Source organism: Anopheles coustani, chromosome 2 (genome assembly GCF_943734705.1).
Source record: "Anopheles coustani chromosome 2, idAnoCousDA_361_x.2, whole genome shotgun sequence".
NCBI lineage: Eukaryota > Metazoa > Arthropoda > Insecta > Diptera > Culicidae > Anopheles > Anopheles coustani.
The window spans coordinates 74,569,782-74,581,586 of NC_071289.1; the positions used below are offsets into that span (position 1 = coordinate 74,569,782).

The window sequence follows — 11,805 nt, forward strand, 5'->3', positions numbered from 1 at the left end:
TCGATCACCGAAATGCGCAAGGATGATAAATTTGCCTTTTCTGGCTGAGTTTGGAGTAGGGGGATTCTCTCAGTATGAGTTTGTATATACATGGGAGCATCTTGTTAAGTCAGTTAACCTGTCCAGCGTTGGGAAAGCGTAAGGTTGAAGGCCCTTCAAACCGGCTGCTGGGTGCTAAGGTCAACCCCGGAATGGTCACGCACGACGATCCCGGTAGCATGCAATCTCAGCTTCTCCGGGGGAGGCCGAAGATATGACAACGAAGCGGTTTTCCAAACACCGCATTTTCTTATTGTTTTTATTATCCAGAAACACTTTTTCAACCTACATTACAACCTTTCTCAAATATAAATTATTTATGTTCTTTCACTTATTTTAGTACATTGTGACTTTACCATTTATTTGTCGTTGCGATGGTTTATGCAATAAAATAATTTAGTAAATTTCTTCAAAGTATTGTCGTTGAAGTCTATGATAAAAAAATTATTGTTTGTGGTGCTGTAAAATTAATTGGTGGACTGTAAAATTAAACAAAGACGTGGAAAGTATATAATCAGTAGACTACAATTACGTGTTATAAAGCATCTGTACTGTAAAGTAATCTTGTCTACTATTTATTTGATATTTTATTAACTCGGTTTATCTGTTTAAATTTGTTTGCTTCTTTGTTATATTTCCTGAATGCATAAGTAAAGTAGGATAGAAATTAGCGATAATACGTCCTTCTTTTCCCGAATACTTGTTAATCTTTCATCTCTCCCTTGGTGCGAACAGACGCCGATCGAGTGAAACGGTGGTAAAAAAAAAAGAAGAGTAGAAACTTTCAGGCGCGTCGGTTATCAGTTACCTCACACGGAAACCCTTGGCATTGGGCATGGCGTTGCTTTCGGAGAGGCTGCGGCCACGCATCCTGCCACATCTTTGGCCGGCCATCGAGAGTGGAACCACACCCGAGCCCCAACACGGCTCAAGATGGGGGGCCCACCTGCGAGCTCTCGCGTTTGAAGGACGTTTCGGCAGCATAAGGGATCGGCCGTCCAAGGCGAGGTTCCGTGGGACGGAGGGGAAAAGAGACAAGATATCCACTATCGGTATGGCCCGGGACGTGTGCGCAAAGGAGACAACCCGATCGCAGGCGGAACCACGCCGGTTTCGCAGCAATTGACAACAAGGCACGTTGTTGCGCTTCTTGTTTCGCGGGCTTTCAGGAGGGTGGGAGGAAAGGGTGAAGGGGGAGGAAACAACAAAAGACAAACAGCATATTCGCCGCGGGCTCGCGATCGGTGGTGGCCGAATCGGCGCGTATAAAAGCGGAAGACACGGTGACGATCGGCATCAAGTTGCGCTCCACTCGCCGACCAGTAGACAGTTCTTCTGCCGCGGATTCGTCCCTATTTGGAAAGTGTCGAAAAACCAACCCAAAACCCCAACCGCCAAAATGAAATTCTTGATCATGGTACGTTGATAATTGTGCTTTTTGTTTGCTCCCCCCGGTAAATAGTGTAACGAAGTGTGCTGTGCGATAGGAAAGCTCTTGTTGATAGTGTTAATGTGACGAGTTGCACTGGAATTTGGGATTCCCAGCGGCTTGCACTCAAACCCAGCAGGATACCAGTGTCATCCTTGGACACTTCCTCGATGATCTGTTCACGGCAAAGTGTCTCAAGTGCAGGGGATTTTTGTTTCGACGCAGTTAACCTTCCGTCAACGCCAGTTAAACATCCGTGTTTAGCAAAAGTGCTAAAACCGTCGTTCGGATCATTAACGACGAACAGCTAGGAGTGCGAGAAGAAAACGTGTTGAAAGCAACGTGTTCTCAATGGAAAGAAGAATGCTGATTTATTTCTTTGGTGGATCATTGAGTCGTTTCGGGGAAAAATATTTATATTCGAGCTGATTTTATTTCGCCTCGGTGGAAATATGAACAATCAGCTCATTGATCCTCTTCACCTGCTAATGCCATCCAAACGGATTACTCAATACCCTGGGAGCTTTGGTTAGCAGGCTTGAAGCTCTCAGCAATTAATCATTTTAAAACCGTGCCTTTTCGAGCATGAAATCCTTCAGCTGGCTGTTTCAAGGAGAGAGACACTGGAGTAGTGAAATGGAAAACAAATAAATGTAATGCCCACATAAAAGCAAATTTTTGGAAATATTCCAAAATTGTTGTGGTTAGAAGATATTTGGGAGATATTACAATACAATTTTAATCCTTGTATTACTTCTTCCTTTTGTATATTTATTTCGTAAATTTTCCAACGAATCAATAATTTCGTTTTTCAGTTGTATATTTTCTGTTCGATTCCGAACATTCAAATGTTTGAAGATGTTAACTTGTTTGCTCTTCAACTCTTACTAGAAGTTAGGGGATTAAATTAAGAGGAGGTATTGAACACCATCACTGTGTTAAAAACAAAGTTGATTGATTCTCTTTTTAATTACACTTGCTTTCATTATTTAAAATTGTATTAAATATAAGGGTTTTTTTGGCACGGTTAGAATGGAAAAAGAGAGAGAATCGTCACTTAGAATTATGCTCAGCTTAGTTGAATTAGGTTCTGTTTCTTTTCTTCGACTTTTAAAAACAGAACAAACACATCAAAAACGGGTTTTTTGCATTTATCGAGGTACCGGCTGTTGTTCCCAAATTGCACCTAACGAGCACTTAAAACACATCATAAATCCCTGCTTAATCATTCCAACCAGAACCGGAATAACGATCGCTTCCTTTCCCTCTCACAGACCATCTGCCTGTTCGTGCTGGCCTTCGCCCTGGTGGCGGCCGTCCCGGCGGTGCATGACGAGGGCATCTTCGGTGCTGACGGAGCTGCGGACGAAACCCTGAACCCCCAGGACCCGCAGGCCTTCCTGCTGAAGAAGCTGCTGCTCAAGAAGAAATTGCTGCTGCTCGGCTAAGCGACTCGACGCATAAGAAAGCTGTCTTTTTTATATAAAATTATTTTGTTTGCAATAATCGAATAAGGAAAAAAAGAACACAAACGGAACACAATGCTCACGGAAGAGGTGCTCTTGCTCTCAGAACAACCCACCACCACCACTACCCCTTTCCCGTTCCTTCCACCAACGCTCCCGTCCCACCATCCAACAGGAATGGCCGAAGTTCGTGGTCAGGCGCTTACAAATTGGCAGACAACGATTAAATCCTTTCACGCCTAATCAGTCAGTCTCGACCTCGTTCCCGGTTTGTTCCGATGCGGGCCCGGTGGGATGCGAGTGAAGACATCCCTATTTTAAGGTGCAATACGTAGGAACTACGCTGCTATGAGTATTAGAGTGACAGGAGATTTTTTTTACACAAAGAAATGAGGAAAACTTTTATATGCAACAGAGAACTACTCTGTGCAAAGGTGCTGAAACATACGCTCTTGCCCACGTTAGTGCCAGGCGCAGGTCACAACAACATCCGACCGACAGTGAAAATGCTCTGGCACCGAAACGCCGCTGATGTTGAAAAGTCTACTTCAAACAAATAAAAAAAAAACATCTACAACACCCTAACATGAGAGTTCCTTCTTACTTCCCTCACGGCGCGAAGGGGAAGTTCTAGCCAACCATCAGAATCTTGGAGAAGCCGAACCGAACCCTCTTGGGTTTATGGTACATTTTATCCGAGACGGTAATTTATTACTCACGAGTTCATCGATAATGGCACACATTCGACACATGGTTGTCAACGACGTCGGCATCTATACATTGGACTTCAAAAACAAAAAAAAACCCTTGACACAAACCGACGATTCAACGTTGGGGGGCAAAGATAACATGAAGCGTTCTGAATAAATAATTCCATCTCTCAGCTGAGCAATCCCACGGTCCGAACGGCGGTTACGCCAGCAACATAAACCGCATCTCGCATAAATTAACCCCCCCCCTCCCCCCCCCCCCCCGCCCCCCCCCTTCGGCGATGGTGCAACGTGGACGGGCGATGCGTTCGGCGGATTCCCCAAGCCGCAATCACAACTCACCACAACAACAACGCTTTCCGAGGTTTTAATGGCATTGCTCACTGACGGTGCAGTTTGCGAGTGGAATTTGAGCTAATGAACGAAATTGGTGGATCCATTTTTCTCACCCGTTTTGGCTGATAGCGGCTCATTATTTGACCAATTGGTTTGTTTGGCCGCGTTTTGAAGAATTTGGCTACAAAAGTAGACCGCGGAGTTGTATTGAATTCGAATCCAAGTTCCGATTACATCACCGACGAACGATAGCGGAGAATTCCAAACATAAAATTAGTAATCCATAAATCATTTCCAACGAAAACTGGAGCCTATTGCTGAGGCGTAATTGAAGTACAAAAATGGCTTTTGCATGTTTCTAAATATAACAGTTCAAAATATATCAAACCCGAAATCCTCTCTCACGATGAATATGTTCCACATTGTATTTTAGTTTCTATTAACCGTATAGCTGGTGATACGATTTGAACTATGCATTATGAAACCAAAGAATTGTAACACATTATTAAATTCAACAATTCCCGTAACATTAATAAGTGTTAAGCTTTAACTTACTGAAACGAGGTACCGGTTTAATGTGTTTGCATTGTACTGAAAAATCTAGGTGCGACATCAAGTGTGACCAGCTGGAAAGGCTACTAGTGGGATCGTCTTTGTGCGGATGGCACGAGTTTGGCGGACGTACAATTATGTGAATGGATGATTTTGCAACGGCATTTCCGATAGGATTCGGTATGAGAGGAAGGGATTTTTAAGAAACCAGTTGAAGCCGGTTATTGAGTGTCCTCCACATCGAATTTTTATTTCAAGGACAGCAGTAGTAGCAGCTTGACGAAATTGCTCTTTAGAGTTATTTTCAGGAGTCACATAAAGATTCCATAATTTTATCACCACAAAATGTTATCTTTAAACATTTGGTTTAAAGTTATTTTATTACAACAATGTAAATGAATGTTAACTATTCGAACTTTTGTTACATATCCTACGCCGCAATGTATGCAATTGTCGCTACACTGAACATGGTAACTTTAAATTCTATTGGTTTACCATGGCAACGGGATTTTCCATTGCAATGATGCAATGATCATGTAGTAGATCAGGGGTCGGCAAAGTTCGGCCCTCCAGCTGGTTCTGTCTGGCCCCTAAGAAAGTTATTGAACAACATACAAAACAAAAAAAAAAGAATTCGTATCGGATTTGAAAAAGTACAAAATTTAACGAAAATGAATAACAAAACCAATGGTAAAATGTTAAAGTTTAAAATATTTTATCATATCTTAATGTTACTTTTCGGATCATATAATTGATACTCCACTTGAAAATGGGTTAGTTTCTCTTTTAAAGCATTAGTACGTCGTTTGTGGTACCTGGCCCGCAGTTTCTGGGTCTTTTTCATCATATGGCCCTTTTCAAGAAACATTTGCCGACCCCTGATGTACTAGATAATGATAGTAATATTTGTTAACGTCCATTTCAAGGCCAATGTAGTATAGTTGCTAGATTGCTGAATTAGCAAAATACAAAGGGCTTCTCTTCCTGTAGACCATCCTTATTACGTCATCATCGGGTACACCACAGAATAGTATATTTTCAATTTTGGCTTTTTAAATAGGGTTTTTGAAAACCCTTAAAATACTACACGGCTCTGATCTTCAAACAACAGAAAACAAATTGAACCAGTTTTAGTAAAATTATGGGATTATATGTATTTGTCAGTTTTTGTGTTTTATCCTGTTTATAACATAATAGCATGGCCATCGGTGAAAATGGTTGTTCACAAACGGTTGCCAAACGGTACGCCCGTGCCAAGGCGTCTTACATGCGATAAAATTTGGCTCATTTTTGGACTGCAGCTTGCGCGCAAACGCCATCCGGTAACCACCGGTGACGCCTCATCCCAGGAAGAGCAGCTTCTTTATCTGGCGCCACTTGAGGAACGCCTGCGGATCCTGCGGGTTGAACATGTCCGCCTCCTGCACGCCCTCGGCCTGCCCGAACAGCGACTCATCCTGTGACGCCGGTAAACTCAGCACGGCCGCCACCGACAGCAGCACCGCAAACACGATCATCTGTGGGGTTTTTTTTCGGATTGGGATGTGAATCAGTAACGCCAACGCCGGGTTGCTCGAACGCACCAGCACGGTGTCATAACTCGGCGAACTTTATGTGGAGCACACAACACTTACCATGAGGCGCGCGTTCATCGTGATAAAACACTTAGGATATCTGCCTGGAACTGTCTCGAGCGTTCGGGATTCGACTGCTTAGCTTATAGTGGCCTGCTGGTGATGTTCACTGATGGCTGGTGCACTACTGATTCCCTCCGTACGAGTCCTGGCACTTTTTATACATAGTGTCACAGTGTCGCGATCACAATGAGAAGCAGGAGGAAAGCAACGTAACGCCAAAGAAAGCGATCCAGCGTGGAAGGGATAAATCAGGTACACTAAGCAAGTGCACTGAACCATAATAGTGAGTAACCTTAGAGCTGCGGGCGGGGTGGGATCGCGCCGCTAGGGAGGGTTTCGTCTTTCTCCCTTTGCTGATAGAATCCGATGGCGCTCCGGCTCGCTGTCTCCCATCTGAAGGGTTTCGTCTGCGCTCCTGCGGTCCTGCGGTGGTTTCGTCATGCCGATCGAAGAGCTCGATTATGCATGGTGTCCATGAGACGTGCACGGCTACCATGTATCATTAGAAGCGCAGCTCAAGTTGGTCAAATTGTGATTTAATTAACGCTAGTTTCACGCCTCCAAACATTCAAAACAACGAATAGTAAAGGGAAAAGAAATTTCTAGCTCTCTGAGTAGCATCAGATTTATACATTCAACATATGACAGGAAGTTTTTTTATGAAAAAAGTGTGTTTGATAGGAAATGAGGTTTGAACAAACCCTATTTTTAAATTCTTTGGTTGGTTTTTTGCGATTTAATAATGGGGGCTTTTTTTACCGAGCTATATTTTACAGTAAAAAATGAAAAGTGAATAAAATCTATAATAACTAATGAAGATAGAAAGGTTTCAAGACATTTATATTTAAACTTATAAGTTCCTTCTTATGTCAGTGGTAAAATATTCAAATATGTTCTTACATTATAAGTACCTAAATGTTATCGAAGGCGAAGGGCTATAAAATAGAGGAGCTATTTATGAATTTTGGAAATACGGTTTGAAAATTTGTCATTTATGATATCATTTACCTAAATGTTGTACAAATAGTTTTTTAAAGTAAAGTAGTGATGTGGAAATGGTCATTTTTTGTGGGCCAAAACGTTGCAAATTATGTCTTTCCATGTCGCAAAAAGAGTCGTTTTTAAATTCTAGTGTCGTAGGCTGCAGATAATGTAAAGCGTCACCGTCAGTGGGATGCGCAAAACGATACAAAAACCGACCGAAGTTTTGTTTGCATCATCTTCAGAATCACATGCTTTCGCATCTTCATTCATCATTCCGAACGCGTGCGCCTTGTACGAGACGCCGGCGAAGATATGCGCAGAGTACTACCAGATGTTAGAGCGCAAGCGAAGCAGACGGAGACTCTGTAAACAAACGGCTAGTAAACAGTCACAGGTTGTCTACGAATACTGCCGGTTGCCATAGGCTGGCATGTTGCCAAACACATTTCTCCGCAAACATCGCGGCTCAACGGCAGCACCATCACTGCTTACGTATATGCAGCTGATACCCGATTGGGACGCGTTTCGATCGAGAACGAAAGTGAACGTGTTGGGGATCTTGCAGGTTGTTACAGCCAGACTTATGGTGAAGCGGCGGAGACGAGCCTCGCGTGACATCGGGAACAGGACGCTCGTTATGGTCAGACGTGGACTGATCGATGCTACTCTAACTTTTTCTTCCTTTCCTCAACTTTTTCAATCCCGATGGTTCTATCGCTGCAGGGCGAAACTTTCTACGTTGTTTCAATGTTTCGTTTTCAACTCAACATTTTGTTACCCAAAACATTTCTAAAATATCAATTTGGTGTATAAAATGGGGCCTATTATAATCATAAAAAATTTAGGTAATGTTACACCCAACTATGCTTGAATGTCAAACTTTCAGAGATTCGAGGCATTTTGCTTGGCAATCCCAAAAATTTTGCAATCCCAACACAATGTTGTTTGAGTATCTTGTAATGCTATCAAAACACAGAGACCTGGGTTGTTGCTTTTTTTTTAATTTATATTAAACAACGAAACTCACGTAGGATATATGGAGTATGTAATTTCAGTAATTTCTTTAAAACATAAATAACTTATTTATGACGTAATTTTGCTTAGGTATTTTAAAAAAAATGAAGAACTCCTCCACAAGTAACTTCCTGAAGATGCATAAAAAATAAAAGAATTATTTTTAAACCTTACATAAAACGAACTTCATATTTCAATATGGTAAATAAATTAAAGCTTAATACTATAAAATGGCCATGATGATAAAATGGCGTTTAATTCAACAGAATAGTACTTTACAACGTTATGAACGATTATCATTATGTTTTTGATTGTGCATACCATCTGCTTTCTTCTTTATCCGCGAGGATTCTCTTATAGCATTCGTCTCACTGCTACTACACATTGTCCTAAATCGGATTTTGTTAGTCAGCAGGTGCCGATGACATAAATACCGAATCTGGCAAATCACGAGTACGGCCAACGGTTTCACCCTGCGGCCGCCATTGTTCGCGGGCTGCGGACGATTGGCGCGAACCGACACCACGTGTTTCGGCATCCATTTGTCTTTGAGGAAGACGCAACCTTTACACAAAAAAAAAAAATAATAATAAATGTACGTCAAAACGTGAGACAAATGATCAGCGACCCCGGATCGGGGACCTTCGTTCCGCGCCTGCTTCACACATATTCTCTCCAACATGTGAAGCCCGTCTTGCATTTCCTCTTCACGGTGGTCAAGCCCTACAAGATCACCGGGGGGAGAGCACATAATGGGAACAGGCGACATCGTCGGTGAGGTAACCGCGCCACGCAATGTCCCGAAGAAAGAAGAAAGGCATGAAAGAAAGAAGGAAGGAAAGAAAGAAAGAACCGCCGTGCCCCCACCCCGCCCGGAATCTGATACCTTATCGGACCGCCCGCCGGTCACGGCGATCTGATGTGGCGGGGCACGCACGAACCCGACGTCACCGCGTGTGCGAGCAATTTTCATTAGGCCTCAGAAACACCCCGTTTTGGAACCTGGCGGCCAGTTGTCCCGCTTTTGTAGCCCTTCGATCCACCGAGGCTCCAGGGGCTCCGGATCCTGACCTGCCCCGAGGAACGACACCGATAAAAAGCTGCCCCACCCACCCCCTCCGTATTGGTGGGAGGGTGCGAGTGGCGAAGCCTTATGTAAGCATACCCGAACGGCCGCAGAAAAGGCAAATAAAGATAGAGATTTACGCGACAACCACGCCACACACTCACGCCCCGAGTCGGGGAAAGTGTCAAAAGGGTAATGGGTCGGTAAAGAGAGCAGCAGAGGCAAACAAGGCTCGACCACAAGCGTCACGCCGGAGGTGAATGAGTTCATGCCGCTGGCCCGCGGTGCCATGTGGGACAGCGGGGGCGAACCAGTATCGCAAGGGCAGAACGAGATCTTTCTGACTAGAAACTTGTGATTAATTTTATAAGAATTTTCCAGTGTTTAAATTTGGCTTTCAGCATGTTCGTCATTTAAGATTGTAGTAGGAATGGTTTTGATTGGAACTAAAACTCCAGATGTTTATAATAGAAACTGAACAAGCTAATTTCGCATAGCATATACATATTTATCATATGAAATTTTATTTTCAGAACTCGATATTTATCGAGGAAAGCAACCACAAGAAAATGTGTGTGATTTAATAAAAAAAAATGCAATTATGTTGGAGATAAGATAAGGCAAAAAACATTGTTTTGGATAAGAAAAAATAAATGAAAAAAGTATCCCTCTTTTATGATCAAATTGTGCTACAAATGATTCGCATTAAGATCGAAATTAATAGTACGAAACGATTCAAAATTATTTTATCCACACCCCGTTACCCTTGCTCGGACTCAAGGTTTGCCCACACTGACCCAGGTTGTGGCTGGGGAAAGTTAACCCACTTCCAGGGATGCGTATGGTTTCCCTGCAAAACAAAAAAGATATATGAATCCATTTACTCAACTCCTACTATGAATACGACCCGATCAGCAATGCACCATCGGTGGGGTCGTATGTCCAGCTCACGAAAGACGGAATGCATGGTCAGTGACGGACGTTAATGGCCACAATGCCGATGCCGCGGAAATTCCACTGATTATTCCCGGCATCTGCGCCAATGATTCAATAACCAGCCGGACGAAAGTTCATACAACCATGAATGAAACAACGTATCTGACCTTAAGGATCGGGCGATCGCTTGCAGAAATTGCCTAGTAAATTGGCTTGTACGGTTTCAATTTGGGTCGACATTTTGTAACGGTCAACGGTGCAATGCAAACGGGTGCAACAGGTGGGAGTTGAATGAAAACTGACCACTCGAGTGGGATGAAGATTGGGCAGGGTCAAGTGGTACAAAGAAGCAGACATGATTATATAACAAAGGGAATCAATAAGGATCAGCGTGAATTCAGCATGAATCATGCAAAAATCAATAAAAATATTGTGGTGTATAACTGAATTAAAAATGATACATCTATATCAACATACATGTAAATCTAATGATATGCACCAGGAGCATTGATTCGTCTTTAGTCATAATTGAATAATGAGTCTGTAGTAAAGACTTTTGGTTTTACGATTAAAACTATAGTTTATTGTTGTTTTTAGACTAGATTTGAGCGATTACTATAATTAAAAACTACATAGATCGTACAAACAATACCTAAAATTTTTTAGGCCGTTGGTTACGATACATACTGATGTACGCCGTGCTGAGTAGATTGAACACATTCATACCAAACAATCCGCCGATCGATCCGACTATGTTCGGGATTGGATACACCTGCCAAGGGCGATCCCAATCCAGCGGAGCCACCACGGAAGCACCCCAGGCTCCCAAAATCACCCCAATACAGTTATTTTTCAGCAGGTTAAGATAGCTATTCGCCAGGGGATTTTTCAGCTCAAGCGTTTCGGAAAGCAGCAGTTGATACGTCTGTGATTGACCGATGAGTAGCATTATGGGAAAGATGGTGATCGTCGTCAGTGTGAGGGCTAGCGATACCGTTTCTTCGCTCTGTTCCAACGGTGCTCCCAGCACAAGGCAGATGAACCCGTAGAAAAGCATCGCCAGGAAAAACAGTACGCCAAAGCCGAACCATTCTTTCCATCGTAACCGGCCGGCTTTCGCGTTTAGTGTGGCTCTACCGGTTGATGTGGATGTGCTGCCAATATGTCCGGGCTTCACGCTGCCATCTAGGTGGAAGCTTCGTTTGATGTAGTAGTGCTTCAATAATTCCGTCAGCGGTAGAATTAGCCACACGTACGACGAGCAGCATTTGCCAACCTCATACAGGCGATTACTGTACAGCAGGTAGCCAAAGAATGACCCGTTCAGCGCGATGGAAAGGATGCTTACGTTAATAAACATCCTCGACGCTAACGCGCTTTGCAGGTGCACGTCCATTTTAAGCGCCCCTGTGCGGATACGTGCGAGGTGACGAAACGAACCTGAACGCAAAAAGTAAGAATGAATTTTAGTTAATGAACAAATAAACTTAAATGTTTCTCACATATAATACAGTTTCAATCACCAAAAATTCAGTTATTCTAGGTAGATTTTAACAACATCTTTTACTCACGTTTTGTTGTACTTTAATCTTCTTCTTCTTCTTCGTCTGCGAGGATTTACACCAGTACGGCTGTT

General features: G+C 43.0%; 2 protein-coding genes across 4 annotated transcripts; one reads left to right on the top strand and one right to left on the bottom strand.

Moving 5' to 3' along the window:
* Window positions 1-1,409: 1,409 nt before the first annotated feature.
* LOC131265970 (uncharacterized) lies at window positions 1,410-2,916 on the top strand. Its single transcript, XM_058268287.1, has 2 exons — window positions 1,410-1,456; window positions 2,743-2,916. Exons 1-2 carry the CDS (start codon window positions 1,439-1,441, stop codon window positions 2,914-2,916), a joined length of 192 nt encoding a protein of 63 aa, XP_058124270.1. The 5' UTR covers window positions 1,410-1,438.
* A 7,826-nt stretch (window positions 2,917-10,742) lies between these two features.
* LOC131263836 (phosphatidylinositol-glycan biosynthesis class F protein) lies at window positions 10,743-11,762 on the bottom strand. 3 transcript variants are annotated; one of them, XM_058266097.1, is made up of 2 exons: window positions 11,741-11,762; window positions 10,743-11,609 (listed from the first exon to the last, which is right to left on the bottom strand). In XM_058266097.1, the coding sequence occupies exon 2, from the start codon at window positions 11,563-11,565 to the stop codon at window positions 10,822-10,824; it is 744 nt and encodes a 247-aa protein (XP_058122080.1). In that variant the 5' UTR covers window positions 11,566-11,609; window positions 11,741-11,762; the 3' UTR covers window positions 10,743-10,821. The 3 variants fall into 3 exon arrangements, with proteins under 3 accessions (XP_058122080.1, XP_058122081.1, XP_058122082.1); XM_058266098.1 differs by having other exon boundaries at window positions 11,672-11,746; XM_058266099.1 differs by lacking the exon at window positions 11,741-11,762 and adding an exon at window positions 11,693-11,709.
* Between the last annotated feature and the right edge of the window lie 43 nt (window positions 11,763-11,805).

Bases quoted from the DNA above. Each gene is read 5' to 3' on its own strand.
- LOC131263836 (XM_058266097.1), bottom strand. From the start codon at position 11,565: ATGGACGTGCACCTGCAAAGCGCGTTAGCGTCGAGGATGTTTATTAAC.